Below are 26,194 nucleotides of genomic sequence, written 5' to 3' on the forward strand. Positions count from 1 at the left end.
AATGCCAAAATGAAGTCGAAATGTCTTGCGTTCACTTTTTCATAACGGTGTGTGTTGTGTGTGTGTGTGTGTGTGTGTGTGTGTGTGTGTGTGTATGATGATATTGTCGACAACTAATTTGTAGTTCGAAGTAAAATCATCTTGTTCAAGACACAATAATAAACTGCACACCGTCAATAATGCATTTTCCTGGCCAGGCTAATAGCTTGTACCTTGCCACATCCTTACGACGGGTAGAAGACAGCGAAACTATCAGTCTTATAGAACCAAAGTATTGACAACAGTTCTAGTTGATGATATGTTTTTATGTGTTCAGTACTCTAGAATATTTCATCCAATTAAGGAATATAATAATTCTATGTAAAACAACAAAAAGAAGGGTTTATTTGATGTGTTTTATAGCAGTGGTAAACAATCGCGAGAAAGCGTGCTATTGCACTTATATATATATATATATATATATATATATATATATATATATATATATGTATGTATGTATGTATGTATGTATGTATGTATGTATAGATAGATAGATAGATAGATAGATAGATAGATAGATAGATAGATAGATAGATAGATAGATTAAATCTTTTATTCGTAACACTTAACACTTCAGCTGACTGGTTCTCTCAGCCAGTTCACGAGTATCGCTAACTCGGTATTGTTTTGTTTTAGCGTGGATAGAGGAATACAGCCACAGTTTCGTAGAATCAAAACTGTTTGCGCAAACTGCAGAGTCCGGGAAGAAAACAAAATGAGTCCGGGAAGAAAATAAAAATGGAATTATGTCTAATGCCTTTCAGTTTTACTCAGAAACCGCTTTCACGCACACGCGATCGCAATACCTGGAAGCCATTGTTATCCTATGACGATGACGCACACTGGAGGGTCAGGTTACATATTCTGAACGGAGGTCATCGGCACAGGCAGAAAAACAAAGTAATGAGGCAGTATCACCACTAGATGTTCTCATGCACTCTGCACTGCACGTACATATGCCTTGACTTCTGACCGTGACAATGTCCTCTTGGATTAACAGAATGAGTAATCGCGTATTTCACGCTATGTACTTTTAATTAACTAGCAGAGGACGCGACCAATGTCAAGGCTCTGACACCCCCGCCGTCTGAGTGAAAAAGTTGTTTGGTCTTTTTCACAATGTTCAGTTTTCTAAATTCCACCAATGCTGTTGAGCTTCTCTCTAGCACGATCAGTTTCATGACAACACCACCATGCGTACTCGCGGGCAGAAACACTATACATACGACTGGTTGGCAAGTCTCCAATCTTCCAAAGATCTTTATTAAGAAATGCCAACGTTTCGGGAAAACACAATTTGCCTTTGCTTCGTAAGGCTACTACTTTGAGGGAAATACCGATGACAGGCTAAAAGGTCGATAACAGTCTCTGTTGTCTCCCGCCATGTGTATCAGCCTTGCCCCTGTTGACGGAAACTTGAAGTGTGCTTTGCCGAAACGTTGGTATTTTAAGTAAAAATCTTCGAATTTTGGTGATTGGTCGAGTTGTTAGATTACTTTGTTAACGTCTGCCATGGCTCAAAAACTCGGGATTATCGAGAAATCATTTGAAAAGTGAAGTGCCATGCGTTTCAAACATTTGGCTCTCTCTTTGTCTATATCTCTGTCTGTATGTCTGTCTGTTTTTCTGTTTCTCAATTACACAGGCTGTGTTGGCACTTCTACATCATTTCGGGAGAACAATTAAATAAGAACCTGGATTTTAAAAACAGAAATAAAAGGATACAAAACAAAATGTTACAGCTAATGGGGAGTTAATGTCTTGATTGTGTTGTTCAAAGTGAATTGGAGACTATAACGAGTATACGCAGACACACGCACAAATATTATCTATAAATAGTATCACCTTGGAGCTGCGTGACCTTCACAGGTCAGGGTCCAAGCAAACTCGTCTTAGGCAAACAATGACATAAAAACCTTCACCGCACTAAGGACACCCCAGATGACATTGAAAATACAACAGAAACAAAAAACCCTCGTCATTTTCAATTGTATAAAGAAAATCGTAAACACACCACACTTACTGAAGTCGATACTTTTTAACACAACACTATACATTTATTGCATTGCATATTCGAAACAAAAAGACAGAGGGAACGAAAGTTCACTCGAGGTCACACTTGGTCTCGAAAGCTCACGACCATTTTTAAAACATTAATGACACATTCAGTGTCACAGATACTCGTCCTGCGAGTTAAGTTCGTCGATTATGATTACCAGTACGCAAGAGGTGCGTCCGTATAAAAATAAAACACTCGGTTAGAAGATTTGTACTGTTTATATGTCTCCGCATAAGAATTAACTTCAGTGAAGAATTTAGTGTTGTTCTATTTTGGACATTGGAAATTACTCATACCCATAATAGATTTACCACATGTTACAACACGCAAATTTAATATTCAGTCACGTACGCTTTGTCCTGTGACAGGGCAAAACGGCGGCCTATTAAAAATTGAAACATGCTGGCGGGCATTGTTGGCATAAGTATTATATACTTCTCGAATATTATCTGTATTTGTTTGTCACATTATTTACCGACCGTACGCGTACCGACACAAGTTTCATATTTGTCGCCCTGCCGCAAATCGTCAGCGGTGGACGCACACACGGATGTCGTCCCAAAAGTGCTGCCATGCTGTATTGTCTGTTGATTTGGTTTAAGCTGTTTGTCCATGAACTCACAAACATGTGTGATAAAAAGTGCAGCAGACTGAACTGTAATAATGAGGAAAAGATTTTGTAAATGACAAAATATAAAGCTGCCAAAAATTCAGGAAGTATCCAGAAAATATTCGCTGTCAGCTGGTTTGCAGTGCGGATATGATGAAATCAAAGTCCAACGCCGCTCTGTGTACAGAAAGTCTCAGGCGTTTGCAAGGGACGCCGAAGCAAAGGTTCTCATATAGAGCAAAAATTAGAAGTCACTGCCACAACTATTTGTGCTGCTTGCAATCGAGTCCGGACTACCGCAACTGCCACTGAAATCTAAGCTGCCGGCAGAAATGTCCGAGCAGGCAGAGGGGCTGACGAGATCGGCAAAGTCACTGTATGCCTTATTTTCCAACTGGAAGCCAGGGACTGTGTTGAGGCCACTACCTACATGTATGTGGTGACCGTCATATAGTCCGTATAGGGTAGGGTGGTACTCTTTGTGAAGGGTGTACTGACTGCCAAACTCCGGCTCGCTGAAAAATTTGTTGCTGTTGCCGCTGCTACTACTGGTACCGGTGCTGCTGTATTGTCGAAATGTTTTCTTCGGCGTCATGCGCACGCCCCATGTGTTGTGTTTGTGTTTGTCTTTCAGCTGTCGAGCTAACGCTACGGCTTCGTGAGCCTGACGAAGGCCTTCCAACCACTCTCTGTTTGAAAGAAAGAACGAAAGAAATATATTTTAAATAGGATGGGCCTCATTATACGCAGAAGTTAATGAGAGAACGCCACGCCGTGGTTCCAGGCGATGGATAACCCTGCATTGAAGCCCTACAGGCGCCTCATATGATATCATATTTAAGCACCCGTCAAATTGTTGACGAGTTGCAGTAAGTTAATTTAGGCAGAATATGTAAGTGAGTCCCCACGCTCGACACGACGCTGAAAACAACAGCTGGATCTCAAATCAAGGGTCAGATCTAGCGTAGGTCGGGCAAGACTCCAGGCTGGTGTACCTTACGCCCCAGATCAAGAGGTTATTCACACTTATGCTCTCGGTGGGGTTTCCTGACGCACTTCGCGTTCTGAGCTGCGTCTTGCTGAACTGAGTGATATCAGTTTTCCATGAATGCCGATAATAGGAGAAAGGACGGACGACCAGCGCACCGTGTTATACTGACAAATTACACCCCTTTTGTGTTTTCCCGATACTGACACGAAAACACTTTACAACGTTGTATTGAACAAAGATGTTTACACTCTTCCACGATCAGGGCAGGACAATTAACTCGGGGTCGTTGACTGATCTATTGATACCAGTACACCCACCCAATGCCTTGTCCAAAATCGTGAAGAAAGAGAGTATTAGTCAACACAACGTTGCCTTGACTTCGTTGACCTGCTCTTTTTAACAAAGTGACGATGCGATCCATCGAAATCCACAAGAGACGGGGATTACTTCATTTATCAAGTTCAACTTATTTATTCTGATACTAAACGACAAGTTAAACGATAAGAAAACTTGTGAATTCATTGGCTGACCAATTGTCTATACCACAAAAATGCCCCGCAAAACTACAAATTTGATCATACACAGCGCCACTGCATAAAATTCTTGTTTCAGTTTTATTGCGAAGTATGATGGCACGATTTCAAAATACGTGAACGAGAAACCAGGTGAGAGAACAGGTACGGCTGATGTTGTTGTTCATAATGTTTGTCGTAAAGGGGGCAAATAAGCACAACAATAGGGTTTCCTGTACACAGCTTCATTACAAAGACTCTCTGATGCCCTATTGTAACGCGTTCGTATTTACTATCAACACAAACGATTCAGCAATTTTCAACTTTTTATCGTGCATCAAAACCAGTATCACTTCGACAATAAACATCTCGGCTACCGAACGTCAAATTAGGACGTTCCTAATTTGTTTTAAATTGAACCCGATATGTGTATACACTGCGGGTGGAGGCGTATTTTCGTCTCACTGAAACGCTAGCCGAAAGTTTTACGTTCCGAGATAAAAATATCAAGTGAGGTTGCACACAGTTTTAAATGTGTATAGTAAATTACCTAAGTTCATGACTGCTATCTGCCATAATGTAGTGTCTCTTGCCGTCTGAACCAGTTATGGCGAACACATGACCGTTGCATTCCAGCGGATCGAAGTGTTTCAGGGCCCTGGTCATCTCCTCCTTGCAGCGTGAACCGACTTTGAGCGTCGACATTTTCAAGGAGAAGGACATCTTCGTCGAGTCCTCGGGCGTCGCGAAGAACTTCAGCCGAACGCCTTTGCAGCTGTCGCACGTCAAAGTAACATACCAGTACTTCCATTTCTTAATTGGAAAACCGCCTTTAAACCAAAACGACCACACAAAAGAAAGAACATATAAATTTGGACCTATATTGATTTTTTAAATGACGTACATGGGTGGGCGATTTCTATCAGAATGGACGTTATTCGATCGAAATTAAACAAACAAAAAAATATGACCAACCGTGGCATTTAATGTTCAATTGCAAGTTTACAGAAACATTTGCAACTCAAATACACTGTGCTCAAAAAAACTGACGCAACGCAATCGAGCAGTCTGCGCAATAAACCACCATAATCAGATTTGGTGTAAAGTGGACCTGGGCCTGGGCCCAGGGACTGTTTAAATGCCCTTATGTCAATATGAATTGGGTCTCAGAAAAATGCATAAATCTCAGACTGTTCATATATAACTTACCGTAACGCCAAAGGTATCCGTCTTTCGTGACTGATTGCTCTGATTGCGACGACATCTTCACTCCGACATTAACTGTGGGGGGAAAAACACTGCACAATGCTACCTCATCAAACGTAGAGCTTTGTTCCGCGGACGTGAACGCTTCTGTGTCTCAATGCGTTGTGTTGTGTTCGCCAGCGTCGATTCGCGTGCTACCAACAACTGCGCACAGTTGCTGCCTACGCAGAGCGGCGTTTGAAGAGTGGTCACGTGACCGATACTAGGTCATCGCACGTCAGCGGAAGTGACGCTTTTGTATGTAATAAGATTACAGACACTTATGTGTTTCGATTTTTCATAACACACATGAAATAAAAGAAAATAGCCCAGAGGCACTTTCATAGAAATTCAATTCTTCTGTTTCTGTAGATGTACTGTGATAGCATTCCGACCGCCAAAAACATTACGGCTGTTTGGAAAGCTTCGCGGAACGTGCTCGGTCGCCTGCCGGCATTCTCGCCTAATGAAACATCCAACGGCTATTGGTACTCGTTGGCACAATCTTTGAACCGCGTTGTTGTTGCCCGCTGCGCCAAGGTACGAAGTCCACCATTGGCGTCAGACGGTAATTTGTAACACCTGTTTGCTCAACTTAGGTGACGTGAGGTCAGCTCTACCATTAGCACAACAACATTCAGCAGGGGAACCGATTTATTGAAAATACGATAAACACAGCTCCGTATAGAAACTAATAAATCAGAGGATAACTTGTTTACCTGTTCACATGTCAAATAAAAATGTTAGAAAACAAAATGATGAGATAAAACGGCGGTTAATATATTAGATATAACCCTCTTGGACAGGTGTGTCAAATGCAGGGCGCATGTCCCGGCCGCTGACGTGCCCATCCAATTTTTGTCCGGACATGTTCATTATAAGGTCAAGACCTTTTAATAGATATAAGTGGTTACATCTGATGTCACGACGTTGGTCGAGACTGGTACAATCCGCAAGCCCTTTATGAGGGTTGCGACCTTGTGTCATTGTCCGCTCGGATAATTAAGATGTCACACAGCCGTTGAATTTAACTATATCAGCGCCATCTTACAAATGAAATATAAAACTGTCATGGCAACACACGTTTCATGCGAATATTTTCAAACTTGCAAAGTGACAAAAATAAGGTGAATGTACCAGGATCCAATAAAGACATTGGGAGTGAGGCTAATTACACTTTTCTTTAACACTGAGGTAGAAAATTCCAGCCTATGGATGTAACTGATGGGCTTTACAAAATGTGTTCTTGTTAGTTTTGCCCAGATCTGACGATGGAAGAAGATGTAAATAAGGAAACAGTGCAAAAAGATCTGAAAATATATAACAAAACTTAAAGAAAGATTAATCCCTTACAGAGAGAAACATACAGCAGAGAGACGAATCAAATCAAGAGTGAAACTCTCCCGTCAAGAGACGTATAGGTAGTGATTATGGTTAAAGAGCGGGGAGTCATTAACTCGTGTTAGAAGGGACAAATAAAAAAATGATATGAAAGTAAAGCACACAGACGCATAAAATTATATAAGGAACATTTCAATCGATATCTGATTACAGGGGAATCACATCCCCAAAGTGGCTACTTCGTCGGTCCTGCTGAGACAAAACAGAGCACCAATAAAACAGTATTATTTGAAAGTTAAAGTGACGCCTTTGTGAGTGAAAATGGAACTCTTGTCTTTCAAAATCAAGATAAAAAAAACAGGGTCACCATATTAATTTTGGCACTAGAGGAAGAAATTACCTGACATTTACCATGGCAGATATTTGAGATTTGAGAGCCCAAGTTCTGTTTACCCTATCAGGCAAAAATTACGTTCGATTTCCTCCAAAAACAAGACGATTGAAACTCATTTCACCCCACAAAATTTTAAAAAGAGTCCACACGACCATACAGGCAAATTTTATAAGAATTTCAGCGTCTGAATCTGTGTCCCGAGGCATCATCGACCAAAAAAAACATGGTAAGTATAATTGTTAAGTCACTCGACATAATTTAATATATGAGTGAACACACTGCTCACTTCAATGGTTAAAGGCATGATATTGTGACAGTTTTTATCGAAGAGCAACAGACTATCAAATATTAGAGTGACTCAAAACTGAGTCATTAAAATTGTTATGCGAACGGGAAGGATACAGATACATATGGCACTTTAGCGATATGAGAATTGTTCAGGGTAAAGAGTTGAATAGAGGTCAGATCAATATAACGTGCAGAAACGAGATATCGGGGACGCCCACACCCGGCGATATAAGGAAAGGGTCGGGTCCATTGCTCGGAGGATGGATGTCTGGCAGCTATGCTAGGTGTTTGACCGGCACGAAGCGCGCGAACGTGCCGTTCTAATTAATCAATATCACAGGCTTGCTTCTCTTCAATATTAATTTTGTAAAAGTTTAACTTACTGTTGACACGTCCTACCCAACTGTTGATAAGACACTGCAGACCAAGGTGGAAAATAGTCAACCCGACTAAAGCAGCAGCTTTTTAAAACAGAGTTATGTGATCTTAAAAGGAGGCCAAACATGAGAGAAAAAGTGGTTTCTTATACAATAGCTCCTGAAACTACGGTATAGTTCGGCCAAACATTTAACATTTTAACATTTTTCATTTCAGGGTCTGTGTTGAAAAGTGCAGATCGCTGAGTGTCCCCTGGCTTATTTCAGAGTTTGACTTGTGTGTGGAAACGCAGGTTTGTAAAAGGTAGGTCTAATTAATACCGGAAACAAAAGACATGTGTTCTTTTGCCTTCCATCAGTTTTGAAGCGAAAATATTGTACTTTTCGCAGACATATTAGAATAAAGTAGCCAATTATATAGGATTGATTTAAGGTAGATATTTGGACTCTCAAATTTTCTGATCTAGTATCTATCACTTGTTGGGGCTCATTTTGAAGCTCTTGGAGTAAGAAAAACATTCACCGTCTTAGGTGTTCGAAAATCGATTTTAAAAAATTTTTCCCCATAGAGTTAACACAGGGATGGCGTCCATTTTGAATTTCAAGTATCGGGTTAGGTAATTTGTTTCTCTGCTGCCAAACTGTGCACGATTTATTGATTTAGTATATAAGGATGGTTGAACATTTCATCGGTGCCATATTTTGAGCCAAAGTTCGAGGCGCATACTTCTTTAATCGTATACTGTCACCTGTTCCAATTTTGCCGCAGTTACTATAGAAAGAGAAAATCTAACCAATCACAGATTTTAAGCGGGTGGCCGCTTTTTAAAAACAGCGCCCTCACACGGGCATTTTGAATACCAAGGAGAGCCTCTTTGACCATATGTTGGCATATTTAGATTACAGGTGACTGTATACTTCTTTAATCGTGATATTCATACGAAAAGCGCAGTCAGGGCTCATATGTTTTATGCTGACTGGTGCTTTTTTTAAACATATAGATATGAAGGATGAGATTCAGTAGGAAATACGTCTGTAGGCGTCAGTATATGTTGCTGTTTCCTGTACGATGTCAATGGCTTTAGATTGCTGCAGTGATGTGAAGGATATAAAAATTTTCGCGTGTGAGCGTTTTCAGTTTCCTGACCTAAATTTAGCTCTAAGTGGCGGGACCACATTTGGGAATCGAGGGATTCGTTTATTCGGGAAGGGGGCGGACCTTCCTTGATGTCTAAGATTGTGATCTGGATGATGTTGGCAGAGGTATTGTTCCAATTGTACATAGTTGCAAAGCAAACTGCTTACTAATAGTCGAATGCTTCGCACAGGTACAAATTAACTGTGAAAATCCTAGACATTATCCAGATTGCATGGAAACGGTACATTTATGCACGCGTGGGCACAGCTTTCTTGCTTGGATCGATTCCCCACCAGACATCAAAGGTTTTTCAAATCGGTAGAAAAAAGTGGTATTTTGAATCACTTATCAGGCAAAAGAAACAGGTATTTACTTGAGAAAGACTTCTGCTTGAACTGCCGCCCACATCACATTGTTCGTCCTCCACTGGTGGCAGTTGACCGAATGATTAGTCATCGAAGCGACTAATCCCATGGCAACTGTACCATTGTAAGATATTCCTGTCGAGGGATTCTGAAGGAAGGGTAGCTCGCCAGTGTTTCAGCTCTATCGTTGAAATAAAACACAATTATTAGAGAACATAATACCTATGAGAAGGAGTCTGTCTGTTGATATTTGCACACACAGCGGGCATACATCCATACACACTACAATATCAATGGCCATACACGGACACCTGTAATTTATCAAAAGTTACATTCTCGGGACGATTATTATTTTTGAATAGGCGAACATTGTGCCATTTCTTAGCAACATAAATTTCGCTCTGTTACTGTACTGCACAGCAGACCCGCCCACTTGTCTCGATAAAACCGACTCTCATGTATCCACTGGTCGTATAGGCAACTTGTACTGAGTTCTCTTTGTTTCACCGGCAACTGCGATTTTTGTACTTCAATACCCCACCGACCGGGCCTTTAATTGCCACTCTTTCAGGAGCACATCAAGTATAGAATGCCACCGTACGATGGAAATTTTCACAGATGAGAGCACATGCACGCCCTCGGGCGGCGTACCCCTAAATAGCTTCACTCAGAAGAGACAATTATTTCTGTAACCTTGCTGTGACAGATTCTTTCGACAAAGTCTGATATCATTTTGAAGTACAGCCCACGTAGTGCCTCTGAAGTGCTTTAACCTCCGTTTAATTTGCACGGTTGAACATGCTCTGTGAATGTTTATCGGACATCCAACTTTGGCCTTATGACCTATGAGTAATATCAACGATTGTCAGTAATAGTCTGTTAATTTCACTAACAGTCTTTTTTATTTACGGCCAGCAGTTTTGGAAGATGGTGATCAACATGTCGCGTTCTTACAACTGTTTGTCCAATTTTTTCAATAAAAACAGCAAATCTGTGGTTGTCTGTAATGAAAATTGTGGAGCAGATTGAAAGAAAATAAATCCATGTGCGATCTTAACAAACGCCCTCTGATAGTGTGTGATTTCGCCATGCTACTTAATCAGCAACGATTCTCAATATCACAGCAGATATGGTAACTAAATATGTTACAACTCGTGGAAATGACATGGTTACCCGCAAAAGTGAGTTGCTAGGCCACAGATTTCTGCCATATTTTATATTAAAAATTACAGTGTCGTAAAATTACATCGTAAATTGAGCGTTAGCCAGATTATCCGACTTTTGTTGCTCACGATTACTGGTGACGCAACTCTTTACTACGGTCTATAATTTGTCCAGTATCGTATTGCATTCCCATTTGAATTTAGATCGATTTTAGTTCGACCCTGATCTGACGCTAAAGTTCTGATTTAAGATTTATTGTCGGAACGAAATGAACGTTGGTGGACGTCGTCCCACGATTCCTCTTCCTAGCATCAACATTCCTCAGTTGGTAGCTAGAGGGCGTCCTTCGATAATCCCGTAGGTTTCTGCGTATGCCTTGAACTTCTCTCATTCAACTGACACCACAAGAAATATAAACAAAATCGTGTGTAAGGAGGGTATCTGACCAAATGCGCTAAGCTGACAAAATCATTTTACTACTAACCTAGGGAGTCTCTAGGCCAAAGTATCACTGCACTGCGCTTGTGGTTGCCTCTCAGGTTTTCCTCTACGGCTATTTCAATTACAGAACGCGCCTCGGGGACAGATATTCGGTTCTCAAATTTCTTTTCTGATCTACCACTTGAGGGGGCTCATTTTAAAGGTCTTGGAGAAAGAAAAACTTTCACCGTCTTAGTTTTTCGAAAATCCAAAATTTTATTTTTACCCCCTAGAGTTAACACAGGAATGGCGGCAATTTTGAATTTCAAATATGGCAAAATGTTTAGTAATTTGTTTCGCTAGTTCCAAACTTTGCACGGTGACCCCTGATTTTTATTGTTGGTTTGGTAGGGAAATGGTTGAAAGTTTCCTTTAGGAAAAGTTTAAGTCTTTCACTTTTGAGGCGCATACCACCTTAATGCCGTCGTTCTTAGCTTAAAAAATCTGAAATGTAGTGAAGCTCTGTCCCATTGCAGACTGTTTTCCCATGGTTGATTAAATGTTTGTCAAATTTGAACTTGTCACATTCGATGGTCTTAGCGCATTACTATAACACTGTAAAAATTTGCATGTCCACCATAATTTTGAATGTGGTGTGCTGTCTATAATTTTGCTGCGTAAAATATTTACAAATGTATTACTAACATCTTCAATCGTTGTTGATAATTTGTTGCTGCTTCAAAAACCTCGCCTAGTGTGTAGCACATAGCGTATTGAGAGATATCACACCGGAAACTTCACTGTGACACAGCCAGGAAAATGAAAACAACAAGTCGCAACCGGCTTTCCATTATCGGCGAATAATGGAAAAAATTCGCCGTACCGTAACAAAGTAGACGATTATGTTTCTCATCTGTGACCCTCACTCATACCACAATGTCACCAGAAGCAAGGCAGCCATCCAGAAGCGGTGCTTTCGACCCCTTAAGCTGACAGTCAGTGTCAATCGGCGGTAGACAGTGAATGTGTCAAGGAGACGGCTGACTTGCAGCGTGTTTGCAAGGTTATATCTGATTGGTCGATTGTCACTATTCACAGCCACTTAGGGAGTCTATTTGTATTGTTTTCATTATATTGGTAAGATTCAGCCACCCAATTGGATAACAGCTTCGAAATCGCTGCGAGTCGCCCCCAAGGAGATGAGTGATTTCCCGCTAACACTTCGATTTGCTGATTTTTGACGATTGTGAAGTTTGTTAAAAATCTAGGATGCTTTGGGTCGGAGGTTATATGTTCACTTTCTTGCACGAACTATTATTTTTGGGGTTTATTTTCGACCAACCAGTAAGGTTACAGCCAAAGGGGATGCCGTTTTTTGTCAGATTAGCTCATTGTATCAGATGTTCTCCTTACAAATATGCACAAACACGTACCAACGTACCCGTCCAAGAGGGCGCTGTGCTATTGGCATTTGCGGCATATGCCGCTTAAATAAATCACTGACGTTGTTGGGTCATGTTTCAAAATGTGTCAATGCTTGAGGCGACTTTCAACATAACTTATTAAGGAAAACAATTTAAAAAAAAGCCAGTTTGAACCAACAGTAAAAAAGCACAATAAAGTACGAAAATAAACTTAATAAATTGAGTAATAAAATGTATTAAGAAAAGAAACTCCTGGCCGGTGAGCTTGTTTTAGTATTGCTAACACAGCGTGCGCACAAATGATTTACAGGGTAAGTCAGAAGAAACCAACAGACTAGACTGGACCATAATTCATCGGAAGGTTGATAGATTATGCCTCTCACCGTTTGACATCGCTGTTTCCATGCAACAGAGCTGTGTTGTTATGGCATTCACAGCTCTCATAATTCATTTCACAAGTACACAGTGTTAAAAGGTGGAAATAATTGGTTTACTTCTTTGGATTTCCTGGCCCCAGGTGAAAGCCCTTTCCGTCAGTTTTGCACGAAACAAGGAAACAATAACAATGAACACAACGTGAGATGGCGTCATCTCTGTGTTTTATGTTAGAAACGCCCATATTACATGTAACATCGGCAAAATGCAAGAACAATGCCCTGATTCTCGTTTGTGGAAAGATTGCACACAAACACCAGTAAAATTATTGCTGCGGACTTTAACCCCGACCAGACGGGCAACTGCGCGAACAAAGACGTCTATTTTACCGTAATGATTATTCAAATACAATTTCTTACAACACAGTATCACATATAACGCTAGAACACGGTCCACTGGCTGACTGTGGCTTCCAATGAAGTACATAGTTTCCGCAGAAAGTAGCCGCTTTGGCAGAAAGAAATGCATGCGTACATTACCGTGGACACAAATCGGGTGAAACGATGAAGAAAGAAGGGGCGCACTGGGGGACGTAACATTACATTTTGAGAGGGCGTATGACAGACTAAGAACACGCATTTTCCAATGCTTTGTTGACCGTTTCAAGTCAAATTAAGGTAGTATGCGCCTCGAAAGTGAAAGGTTTAAACTTTTGCTCGAACCTTCCTCAAGGAATCTTTCAACTATTCTTTCTCGAAATCAAGAATCAAAATTGGGATCACCGTGCAAATTTCGGTGCTGGAGAAATAAATAACCCAAGATTTACCGATATTTGAAATTCAAAATGGCCGCCATGCCTGTGTTAACTCTATGGAGAAAAATAAAATTTTCGAATTTCGAAAAAACTAAGCCGAAAAGTTTTCTTTCACCAGGAGCTTTAAAATTAACCCCCACAAGTGGTATATCAGAAAAGAATTGTAACAGTTTGAGAGTACAAATATCTGTCCTCGAGGCACGTTCTACCTCAATAATATATTTTGGAGGGCAGATTTTGCTTTGCTATAGTCCTCGTTTCTTTTTGGACGATACCCTACAAATATGACGGTCGATCCCTACAATGTCAGAACAATCCAGAGATGTATCATTTGTACAGCCAGGGAAGATTGATCTCGCGCAGTGATTGTGCCGTCCTCGTCCTCATTGCGTGCGCGGTGCGGAATTAACTATTGCAGCGAAGGGAAGGGGCGAGGAACACAGTGCAAATATGATTCAATTTACCGCCGCGCATAAAACACACACAAATTGAACCTGACGGGGTAACCCGTGTCGTGCGAAGTCGTAGCTATACGAAATACTGAAAAACGACCTTGGTCGCCTTGTCAACGCTGTGCGGGAAAAGGGGCGTGCATAAATATGTCTGAAATGTTAACGGCCGTCATTTATACATGCATCATGAATAAAAAGCCCTACACGGGAAACGAGAGCGTATCGTAATTAAAATAAATGCGTTCTACTAGCATGTACAATTATCCAACTGTCATATTCGCCAGATTGCATAGGTTATACCTGTCGGCTGCAAATACATCTGTGGCAATGGCAATAGCAATGGATATTGATTTTTTAAAAATCATCGACACTTATTATTGCGAGTGGTTGTCATAAGGAATAATGCTAACCTCGTATTTCCTGTTGTTTGAGAAGGAAACTTAATTGATCGGCTTTCAGTTGTTTTCAACAGTTTTCATAGTCGAGAGGTTATATTTCATTATAATAAGCGAGGCAAATAAGCCGGTTACTGAAACTGGGATATTTTGGTCACGTGGCACCTCGTCGCGTAACATCGCTACACCTGTTCTGTTCGTCGACTGGCAAGGTTGCGTTACAGCGCGCTGATTTCGCTCTCTACCGTCACGGCTTTATTTGGAGATCGTCTTGAAGCTGAACATAATCCCTTCTGCGTACAGCTTGGCCCTTTGCTGTCTGCGAGAGCAGAGAAGAAAAAGCGCCAGCGGAAATCGAAAGGCCTGCCTTCTGCGCACGATCATCACGACCATGGCTGGCCTAGCTGTGTAGGGTGTCAATTCGCTCCACAAGCGCTGACGTGTACGCATGTTTCCACCGTCAGGACGTTTTCGCCGAGCCCGCTCCCTCTGACCGTAAAATAACACACTCCTCGCCTCCTTGAAAGATGCACAAGAGCTACTCAAAAGAGCTGAAGGAGAAGAAACTGAGGTTGAAATACGGCGTGGACTTGCCTCACCAACGGTCGGATCACACGTCGACATCGAGCGAGCACTCAGGTAAGCGGAAGTACACATAAAACCGTGGCCCGCATAGCAGGTCTTTATCAGCGTTTTCTATTACACACTACTGATTGCCGCTACAGAGCTATCCAACAACAACCTGTTATTTACTCAGCTCAAATCATGGGCAGCTGCCACTGGGTTGCGGTGGCCAGTTGGACATATCGACCATCGCGATTCAGGGCGCAATGAAACATTTCAAATTTATTACATGATTTATAGCGCAGTCGAGGTATATCGCTCAAAAGGCGGTCAGTGATGAGGGGCACTGATTTTTCAGAGCGGGGTCAGTTGTACAATATTGCCGCCGTTCGGTATCCATTTTTTGTCGAGTTCGCCACATTCAAACACTCTATTGTACAGGAATTGCTCCTAAACACGGCAATTAGCTAAATTCCTCTCCGATATGCGTTTGCATATTGATTCTGCGTCACCTTGAGATAGTTTAATATTTCTCCGAAGCGGGCAAAATTCCTGGATTGTACGCTTAATTAATAAAATATACACGAGTTGGATGTAGAAACGGACTGCATAATTGGGTGAATTACATAGCACTCGCCTAATAAATTGCACCCCTCCACTGATGACCTGATGGTAAACACGCAATTCGCTTATAGTTTCCTATCGCGACGTTTGATCGATGTTCTCAGGAGCCATTACAACGTATCGATTGAGTATAACACATCTAACAATGAATAGCCCCCGCGAATTGCATTATTATCATTAAAAGCTGACGTTTCATCCTGTGCTTTGGCGGCTGTTTCCTGCCGGCAGCCTACAGTAATAATAATGATATTTTTGTGCGACAAAGTCACCTTTTATCCTGTGTGTATGTGAAAGAAACGCGTCCTCCTGTTGTTGCTTTGCATTCTTCAGTATGACTCGGCTTGACCCAAATTGAAATCGTATGGCGATATATTTTATGCAAATTTGAACCGAGCGGGGGTCATCATCGAGAGTGCGTTGCCGCAGGCACTTGCCTTAAAAATGTCAAGTTGCGGCACAAGTAAGATTTTGGCGACTCATGTGGATGAATACATGTCCTGTAAAGCCTTATAGAAACTCTTTGCAATCATAACTTGCTTCCTTGGAACCATTTCCCCTGTCTTTGCCCTTTTCCCTACCATCAAATCGGTAAAGATGTTTTTAATTCCTTTGCGTTGCTTTCCGGCGGCGTTCTGCACAACCATGACAGGGCGCTACGACGCGCCAGAGAAAGTTTGAAAATGCTGCAAAAAATCTACCTCTCCGCTTTGTAATCATCTCTTACAGTTGAATCGGAAATCACCCCTTACTTGAAAGCTCAAATGCAGCCGCAAAACTACCCAAAGCGGCCCCATCTTCATTCTGAACCATTTGTCAGAGAGGGTAATGAGCGACATTGTTTGAGAGACGTGTTCGTGGAAGGGGGCGGAGGGAGTGAGAGAGACAGAGAACATCCAGCTCTCTGATTGTCTATTCATATCACTCGCGCGCAGATTCTCAACCAGTCTGGGTGGTATTGATGGTGTTTATCCAACATCTACGCAGAATGTCGACCGAAATAACAACATACTAGTATTGCTAATAAAACTGCCTTATACCTTCTTCATTGTGAAGTCCCGGGAGAGCGCCGAGATTGACACAGTATGTATTGCCGTATAACCTTGCCGCGGGTCTTCAATGTCACTTAGCGTCGTCGCCCATATAAACCGGCGAGTATTTTTTGAAAAACTGACTGCATTGCTTGACATTAAAAAGCACATTTTATTTTTGTGTACCAGTCAATTTGCCACTGTTTAATCAATTTACGTATCGGTTATTTTTCGAAGTTAATCTAATTTAAATCAAATTGGAAGTGGATAACGCAGCCTAATCATTAGAAAAACCCGCGACCATGCTAATTGTAAATCATGAGTCTGTTAAGGGTCTATGAACTGGGAAGAAAACGCGATAAAAGAGTGTGTTATGTTGCCAAAATGCTCACCGTGTTGAAAATTAAACCAGCATTAACTCGCGAGGCACGGTGAATAAATATACCATAAGTGAGATTGTTTTTGATATTATGGGCTTTATTAGTTATATGCTTCTTTTTACACTTTTTTATTTCTGGTGGTGTAGATCTTCCCAAGTGAATCAAAAACGCTTCTTTAATGAAAGAGGCGACATTAGGTGAGCTACAGGCATAGCCTATAGCCAACTGATAACCCCATGCCCTGTATGTCTCCTATAGTCTCCTGGAAGTAAGTTTGCAAAAGCTATATGGATCGTATTTTATTCAAACGTTTCCCCAGAAACGTTGAAGAAACAGAAATCACTGTGGCAAGAATTACTCCTAGTCTATGTTTCACTCTAGTCAAATGAAATGATCAGAAAGATTTTTTTATGTTTTTGTTCAGATGAACGACTTTTTTGGAAAGGATATATAATGCAAAGCAGGGCGAACACCGCACCTGATACAATACATACAATAGCAGTATTAAAGAACAACACAAAGAGAACGAGAAGTTTAAAGGTATACTGTCACCTGTTCCAATTTTGCCACAATTACTATGGAAACAGAAAATCTAACCAATCACAGATTTTAAGCGGGTGGCCGCTTTTTAAAAACAGCGCCCTCACATGTACATTTTGAATACAAAGGAACGCCTCTTTGACCATATATGGGCATATTCAGATTACAGGTGACTGTATACCTTTAAAGCACCATTAGCTGTATCGTTTTGCATTTCATCTGCCAAAAAATGTCATCCAATGTTTGGAGAGATGTTTTTGATTCCTGTTATTAAGCCATCGTCTCTTTGAAAATGGCACTATTTCAGTCTTAGCAGTGGATTTGGTTGAGCAAATTCTGTCGCTCACCCGTATAGTTGCGGCGGCCACGAACATGACATAGTTTTTAAAATCTGAGTTTTACGTTCGTCACCAATGTTTGAAAAAATATTCCATGGTCACACTTCGGTAAGCATTATTACCCTAAGGCTAAACTGCGTTTGATATTCAACCATTTTATCGGAAAAAATGCAAAAAGATATTATATCTAATTGGGCATTTTAAATCTCTTCACAACGTTCAAAATAATGGGTGTGAAAGGTCTATACAGTAGGTCGATTCCTTGAATGTCACGATGTTAGAGAAACATGTAGCAATATGGAATAAAAACAGTAAATTGTTCAGAGAGACAGCCAAGGGAGCACTGTGACCAAACATTAATGTGTAATACTGCAACTTTAACTATAGGCCGCATTTCTGATGATCTGTACTTACAACAGGGTGAATTTGGCATAAATACTGATCATCATTCAGGATTCCAGTGCAGTCGGATACTTTTGTAAGTATACAAGAATGACGGAAATATGACATTTTTATCAACAATATTCATAATCATGATTTTATTAAGAACACTTTTTTACACTTTTGTTAGGACTAATCATGCCTTATGGCCCTGTGATGAAAAGTAGAAAAGGGTTGAGAATTGAATGAATATATCGGATGTCAAATCATGATGTTTTTTTTATGACAATAAAGGTCTCAGCATCGTTTCTCTGCTGTGATGAAGGACGAAAATGTATCATATCGGGCTGAGAGACAAATTTGCACCTTTCTTGCTTTCGAAAATATCATTTCAAAATCTCTGATTTGAATGCGTCCATAAAATTTCAAAAAATAACAGCAAACGGAATCTGCTTATGGCAACACACAATGTGTTGTCAGCACAATGTATGTCACCGCCGGCAGATTCCATATAAGCAAATCAAACAGGCATCAATTTATATTTGCTATGCTAGAGATTTATTCGAATCGGCGCTTGTCATTTTTTTCCATTTCCGGTCTACTGATGGTTGAATGCAATCATCGATTACGCTATCAGAATCAAGGAACAGATGAAAACTCGTTTTTTGTGACCCAGCATCGCGCTCCAAAAGTGGATTATGTTCTCCACTGAACAGTTCTGCTGCTGTTGTAATCACTCCATATGAAACGTGTCCGGTTATCTGATTTGAAATTTTGCAGGATGTCATCCGATTGCCCTGACAAAACTCGCCTTAAAGCATAGGTCGTCTTTATAAATATTACGGTTCGCAACGGAGGTTACACTTGTGACATCGGGGAATTGATTCTGTCGAAGTATCGTCCATGCTACAAGAATTTAGTTAAATTTCCCCTTTCTCATTTATGATTCAATAAAGCCAAGAGATAGTAATATTCGGCGCCGAGAATGAACAACTCTGCTTTCATTAGTAGACGCAATAGCCACTATCTTCAGTGCCTGGTTTTTTTCCGAAGGAAGAAACTTTTCCTTCACATCATGCCTGGGGGATCATAATTTCTGACGCATGCGTCACAGATCAGAGCAATGATGGTGTCGCCTCCATCAAGCCAAACCGCCCCTACCCTGCCCTGCAGTGCATCGCTATTTGTACTACGTGATTGCCAGTGCACCATAAAATAAAAGAAAGCAAGCACTATCGAATCAGGCCATCTACCCAGTGTTTGCATTGGCTCCATTCCGAGTTTATTCAGTAATTAGATTTTGCGCTCGTGATTCACCGTGTTTGAAAAGGGTAACTGCGATCGTGTCAACAGAATTGAGCACTGCTATACCTTCGATGACGGAGTCTTTTGCGGCCTCCGTGCATGTCGATCACCCGTCCTTATCATATTGCAGAATGTATTCCTGACGTCAAGTGGAAAATGTTTATAAATTATTGAAGTTACCGTGTAGAGGTCGTTACAATTTGTTTTCGACTGTAAAACTATTTGAACGACCTTGTCGCGCCTGTTTCAATCATATCCCGAATATTACCGTCGGATCTGTTTTGTTTTAATTATTTAGGCGTGAAATATTATGAGATAAAAAATTACTATTAATGACGCAGGACCCTGTAAATCATCAGGGTATTTTATGGGAAAGTTGCTTATAATCCTTGCATGTAGTCTCGGGGCGATAGGCATTCAGGTTCACTGCCCGTATTTTGACATGAAGCGCGGCACATCAGTTACTGTACCATTTCGCTGTGAAATGCCGTTTAAAAAAAGATGTATTTATCCACAAAACGTGCAAGCGAATGCATCAGATACCTTGGAATTGAAAACCAAACAAATATGTTGCCTATTCTCCGTCGATTTTATTTTGAAAAGTTCAGGATATGTTCTAAACAATGATGATTTCATTTTTTCGCATGTTTACCGCCTTGAAGGATTCACACTTATTAGCACCTGCACGTCTTGAAGTGTGACAATAAGATGAAGGTTCAATTTGTGATATATGCAATGATATAACTATGTGTAAAATTACACCATAAGAATTCATCGGGCAGCTCGAAAATGAAGGCATTTTCACCCTTGTTGTGATGAGTAAAAGCGTGCGCGGAAACTGTGTGTATGAGGACATCTTATATCTGCTTTTAGCAGCTGTTAAACGATGAACTCTCACAATTTTTATCTTGTCATTCAACAAGTGTATCCCATGCGTCACGCATCAGCGTCTGACCTCTGAACCCCCGCGGCAGTCGTGAACGATGTTTCTTCGTGTTCTCGGCACGTTCGGCGAATTCATACTACCTAAGGTGCCGTTCCTGTCCCCTGTTGTACGTAATCGGACCTATGTGCGTCACCGACACCTGCGAGAGCTCGATCTGCGTCCCCAATTCGGCGAAAATGCAACGTTAAGTCGATAAAGTGCGACAACCTCATGTGTCTTTGTCAGATTGAGCCACCCGAAGTCCCAGCGCGATGTCAAACAGCCCTGCTGAGCGTCGTTGTCTCACGGTGACGTCACAATTTTCATTATCGGCCAGTGACGCCATAAATTTAGAACGCTATCATTCCTGCTACTTTATTGGACTTGTAGATCGTTATCTGATACCGTAGGGATGATGTTTTATGTCAAGAATTATCAGCTCAAGATCATTTTCACCTACGCCAGTGTAATCGTGATAAACATACACACTATGTATTATATATATATATATATATATATATATATATATATATATATATATATATATATATATATATACAGAGAGAGAGAGAGAGAGAGAGAGAGAGAGAGAGAGAGAGAGAGAGAGAGAGTTTCAATTTTTGTCGGAGAACCTCTGTATGCAATGCCTTTGGACCTTTACTATTTGACCTTGCATATGTGCAGAACGTTCAAGTCTAGACTTAATAGTACACTTGTTACACCTTAATGTAATTTAGCAATGTGTTAGGGAGTAAACATGTGTTTCTGTTCATTGATTTATCGATGAAAGACACCCTAGCGTCACACTGATTTAGATTGTTATGTATACGGGCCGACAGTTCTTCAGATGGGTCAAATATTAAAAGTACTACTCATCGGCTTAACATGTACAATAATATGTCACAAAAATTGCTCCATTTTGATATATTCACGCTGTTTTCAATAACTTAAAGTCAGTTAATCATTGATCGTCTTAACGTGGTTCAAATCTTGCCTATGCGAACCCGCTAAGATGACGTAATTTACCGCAACAATACGACAAATGCTAGATAACATGACGTAAATGCACATACGAAGCAGCTTGATCGATATGCATTATGTAAACAAAGTTACATTACGAGGTCAACATCAAAACTGAGGTCAAAGTTCATGTAACGGCGCCAACTGCTGTTGTTTTGTATGAAGCATAGGAGATTTAAAGCGGCCACTAAAGGCGATAAAATTATGGACCTATCAATCACATTTAAAAGGTATACAATCACCTGTAATCTAAATATGCTCATATATGGTCAAAGGGGCGTTCCTTGGTATTCAAAATGCCCATGTGAGGGCGCTGTTTTTAAAAGCGGCCACCCGCTTAAAATCTGTGATTTGTTAGATTTTCTCTTTCCATGGTAACAGTGGCAAAATTGAAACAGGTGACAGTATACCTTCAATGAATCCTAGGCTGGTTGAGTTGATTGCTTGTATCGATAAATATGCACAGTGTTATCTCCCTACCCAGTTCCTCCCCGAGCATCGAGTTGGTCAACGTCAAATCGATAATACAGCAGAAAAATAAAATAAAAATCCTTTTTTAAGAGATGGCATTGAGGAGAGAGAGAATTGTAAATATGGGTGAGCAGGTGTCAAGAATAATAATACATAACCTTCGTGTGAAAGGCGACGTACAACCAAAGATGAGCGTGATTTTCGATACATTTGTAAAGCAAGTACTAAATTTGTAAAGCAAGACTTAGTGTTTTATCCTCATAAAATCATCAGCGGCACACCGTCGTTTCCTGTCGCAATCACATTCAAGCACCGGACCCATCGATATTGAAGTGCTGATGAAGCATTTATATGCATCGCAAGGCGGAGCCAATTTCGACACCATCAAGGTCGGACTAGACTGTAAACACCGCGCCGGATGAAGGCTAGAAAGAGTATTTACCTTCAAACTGATAATACTAATGAGCTTCTAAATTAGGTATGCATTTGCTTCCTTGCTTTCAGCAAGAACTAGGTGTTTATATAAATAAACTGCGACTGTGTGATATCTATCGGCAGAGGAGAAAGCATTACTATATTTTAAAATCATAATTTTCTGTTATCATGATATTTTTACAACACACGATTTTCTGTTTCACTCTCGAGAAGTTCTTCAGAAACGAAACCAAACACAGTGCCTATTTGATGGCCGTTAAGGCAAAACTTGGTCGATGGTATCACTCCATCATATTAAATTCTTACAATTAAAAGGATGTTGGTTCGCATTTCTACCGTCTGTGATCGCTTTTATTAATCTCACACTTGTGAAAGGCTCAACAAGTTCAGATTGTTTTTAACCTTCAAGATAAAGTCTCTTTCATCCTCTCTCTCTCTCTCTCTCTCTCTCTCTCTCTCTCTCTCTCTCTCTCTCTCTCTCTCTCTCTCACATATATTCATATATAATATGTATACATACATCATATATCATACATACATCATATATCATACATATATTATATATATGTATATATATGTATATATATGTATATATACATATATATATATATACAATAAATATGATAACACATCAAGTATGTTTGGTACCTATTACTCGAGTTTCACGCATACATGCGATCGTCAGATCGGTAGATTTTGCTCTACAGTAAATCTAACATAAGCAAGCGATGCAATCTTTGTATATCAGAAAAGCTGCACATTATCAATGCTGACAAATCTACGCTGTTCAAAAACGCTCTGAGTTGGTTTCAAAATGTCGCAACCAAAACAAATATTATTTATCAAATTTTAACACCACCTATATATGATACGTCCCAAACATATAAATGAGAGTGTAGGGCTAAGAACACTTTCACTTTTGCCTGAAGATTGCAGGATGCGTGAATCTTAAGAAACAGATATTATTATTTATACTTTAATTTGTGATATATATATATATATATATATATATATATATATATATATATATATATATATATGTATATATATATATATATTTACATACATACCTCCATACATACATACATAAGCTTACATACATACATACATACATACATACATACAAGGAAAGACAGACACATAGGTCTTGACAGGACCTGAAAGATATGTGCATAAGACACACTTATGTATATATCATATGCAAACAGGACAAACATGACACACGAGGAGAATGAAATTTCGATCACAAGAAACCCCCAGGCGATCGTTAAGGCAGGGAGAACGTTGTTGTGTATCAAGAGCCCGCCTTATGTCCGTCTGATGAAGGCTATGTTCCACTTTCACTGTATATCCGATTACATTACAAATTTGTTTTAAATTCCCGACCTTCCTTCCAGTGGAAAGATATTGTGGGTTGACGCTAGGGATGGCCCGTTCGCTTAGTGTACATCTTCTTTTTGTTTAATTTGTGGAGTGTTACTGTTCCACAGAAAAAATAATGCAGATCGGTTCTGTTGAGCGGATTATGATGACATTATTTGTCGTTGTTTTCACGTTTGTGATATATTGAATTGTAACCCGATCTAACTTCATTCGCATAGTTGTTTATCAAAAACCATGTCAAGAGATTCGCTTTATCACTAAAAACTAAAAAGCTGGGCTTGCATGAGTGAGCAACGAAAATTAGTGTGTGTATGTATGTATGTATGTATGTATGTATGTATGTATGTATGTATGTATGTATGTATGTATGTATGTCAGAATATCTCTCTGACGCCTCGGTCTCTCTGTCTCTTTCTGTCTGTCTCTCTATCTCTATCTCTATATATATATTTATACACACACACACACACACTCTGTTAAAACATACATAACTACGACAGGAAACTTATAATGATCTCTGCTTTTCCAGCCTATAGAGATTTGTCGACTACAATGCCACGTCCTTTAACAATAGATGTGGTCATTAAGTACTTCCCGTCACGAATTTCCGAAATTCAAAAAGTTTACATCCTGAAATTTTGAAATGTTTTGTCGTGAAGGTCGATTCGAAGGGTTCGATAAGCGGCGGAGGCTATGTCACTTCAGACATCTGACAAAAGGAATTGTTCCCTCTTTAAGAAAATTGAGTTTTGTTGAAGGTTTCTTTCAACATCATCCTACACATGAGAAATTCGAAACCGCCCAACCAAATTCAGACTAATGGTTGACATTGAAGAGATTGCTTATCAAATGCAAAGGAACTAGTGGGAAGACAGTTGGGTCTGCATGTGCAACGAAAATTGGCCGTAATATCGACAATATTTGTGAACGGTAATTCCGATGGGAACCTTTATAGACCCTAATTGAATGATTCTCAATGCTTGCTACAATAGCAAAATCCAGTGACATTGCTGATACTTATTCATTTGGTTGTGTAATTTTGCATGCTATTGTGAACCCTTCGTCTGACATGTCACTTGTAATGTTCACATCAGGACTAATGTCAGGTAAAGGCTTCATTTGTATGCACACAATAATATTTTGGATTCATGTTGACATTTTATGAATTTTAAACATCTAGTACATTCTACAGTACTGCGCAATTCGCAGTTCTTAGAACCAGAGAAACTTATGTAGTATGGCAGATAAAATTGTCAAAATCTGGAAACGTAGGACCTAATTCCTTGTGGAGCATTGGACGAGCAAATGGCATAGTTAAAACCATGTCAGACTAGCTGAAAAGTTATAAAACATAAAATTGAGATTGAAAGCCATGTTGTATTTAGCAAATTTCATGACCATAAATTGGATCGAATCAAATGTAGCCAAATTCTCTATGGCGTGACTCATAAATTCCTTCTCAATAACACCAAAAAACCCGTGTTGGTTTCAAGGGAATCACTCATCAACACTTCAAAATACTGAATGTGAAACCGAATAGTGTGTTAATGTATACTATCTTTTCTCTCTCTTAAGCGATATATTCGCGAGTATACCTCTCTTGATCTTACATATATGTATATGTACGTACTTTTATATATATATATATATATATATATATATATATATATATATATATATATATATATATATATATATATATATATATATATATATATATATATATATATATATATATTATAAACGGAAACTTATTTTTCCGGCTCTCTCTCTCTCTCTCTCTCTCTCCTCTCTCTCTCTCTCTCTCTCTCTCTCTCTATTATAAACGGAAACTTTTATTTTTCCGAGTCAAGATTCATAAGTGAAGGTAAAAAGCAATTCTTTTGTTTAAGTTTCAGGTATCGAGTTTAAATCACTCTCATCTCTCATTAGTAATATTATTTTATTTCTTAAGTATCCATCTCCATGGTGACAGGAAGAATTTCAGTGACCTTAAGAACCTACTTTCAGAAAACACTTACTTCGTCTATATAAACTATAGTAATAAGAACTAAAATTTTCCACCTTACTATACTGGACATAACCAACAATTTAATCCGTTCGAGAATGTTTGCCATTTGTCTTCAATATGTGATTGGAATAATTGCACCCCCCACCCCAGGACAACTCAGAACACTACCCATCCCTGCTTATTTTGTTACCTCCCACGATAAGTGCCATTGTTGGACAATTTGGCCTACCCTGGCTGGTGTGCAGAGCAGTAGCTCCGTGATCCCGTCGCTGGTTCGTGATGATTTCAACTAATTGCCACGTAGCTTCTTCTAAAGAGGGAGATGACTTCCAACACAAATCGGTGAGATCTCCATCGAGAAATCACCGGTATCAGGTGAAAGAGAC

The 26,194-nt window shown here is 39.9% G+C and overlaps 2 protein-coding genes across 3 annotated transcripts in view; one reads left to right on the plus strand and one right to left on the minus strand.

Annotated features, from left to right (window-relative positions):
• Nucleotides 1–2,071: 2,071 nt before the first annotated feature.
• Nucleotides 2,072–6,006, minus strand: LOC139143878 (uncharacterized). The gene is made up of 3 exons (XM_070714466.1): nucleotides 5,421–6,006; nucleotides 4,762–5,041; nucleotides 2,072–3,397 (listed from the first exon to the last, which is right to left on the minus strand). The coding sequence occupies exons 1-3, from the start codon at nucleotides 5,473–5,475 to the stop codon at nucleotides 2,953–2,955; spliced, it is 780 nt and encodes a 259-aa protein (XP_070570567.1). The 5' UTR covers nucleotides 5,476–6,006; the 3' UTR covers nucleotides 2,072–2,952.
• A 2,062-nt stretch (nucleotides 6,007–8,068) lies between these two features.
• LOC139143879 (uncharacterized) overlaps nucleotides 8,069–26,194 on the plus strand; it is a 38,621-nt gene continuing 20,495 nt past the window's right edge. Inside the window, exons 1-2 of one of the 2 annotated variants that reach the window (XM_070714468.1) lie at nucleotides 8,069–8,160; nucleotides 14,868–15,042. In XM_070714468.1, the coding sequence (XP_070570569.1) occupies nucleotides 14,931–15,042 (112 nt within the window). In that variant the 5' untranslated portion in view covers nucleotides 8,069–8,160; nucleotides 14,868–14,930. Of the gene's footprint in view, nucleotides 8,161–14,283; nucleotides 15,043–26,194 lie in introns of those variants that run through there. The other variant, XM_070714467.1, reaches the window with a different exon arrangement.

This window comes from Ptychodera flava, chromosome 11 (assembly GCF_041260155.1).
Source record: "Ptychodera flava strain L36383 chromosome 11, AS_Pfla_20210202, whole genome shotgun sequence".
Lineage (NCBI taxonomy): Eukaryota > Metazoa > Hemichordata > Enteropneusta > Ptychoderidae > Ptychodera > Ptychodera flava.

Excerpts from the sequence above, each read along its gene's own strand:
- LOC139143878 (XM_070714466.1), bottom strand. The coding sequence starts at position 5,475 with ATGTCGTCGCAATCAGAGCAATCAGTCACGAAAGACGGATACCTTTGG. Across the intron at positions 5,042-5,420 it reads CGGATACCTTTGGCGTTACG|GCGGTTTTCCAATTAAGAAA; the intron begins GTAAGTTATATA and ends TTTGGTTTAAAG. Across the intron at positions 3,398-4,761 it reads GATAGCAGTCATGAACTTAG|AGAGTGGTTGGAAGGCCTTC; the intron begins GTAATTTACTAT and ends TCTTTCAAACAG.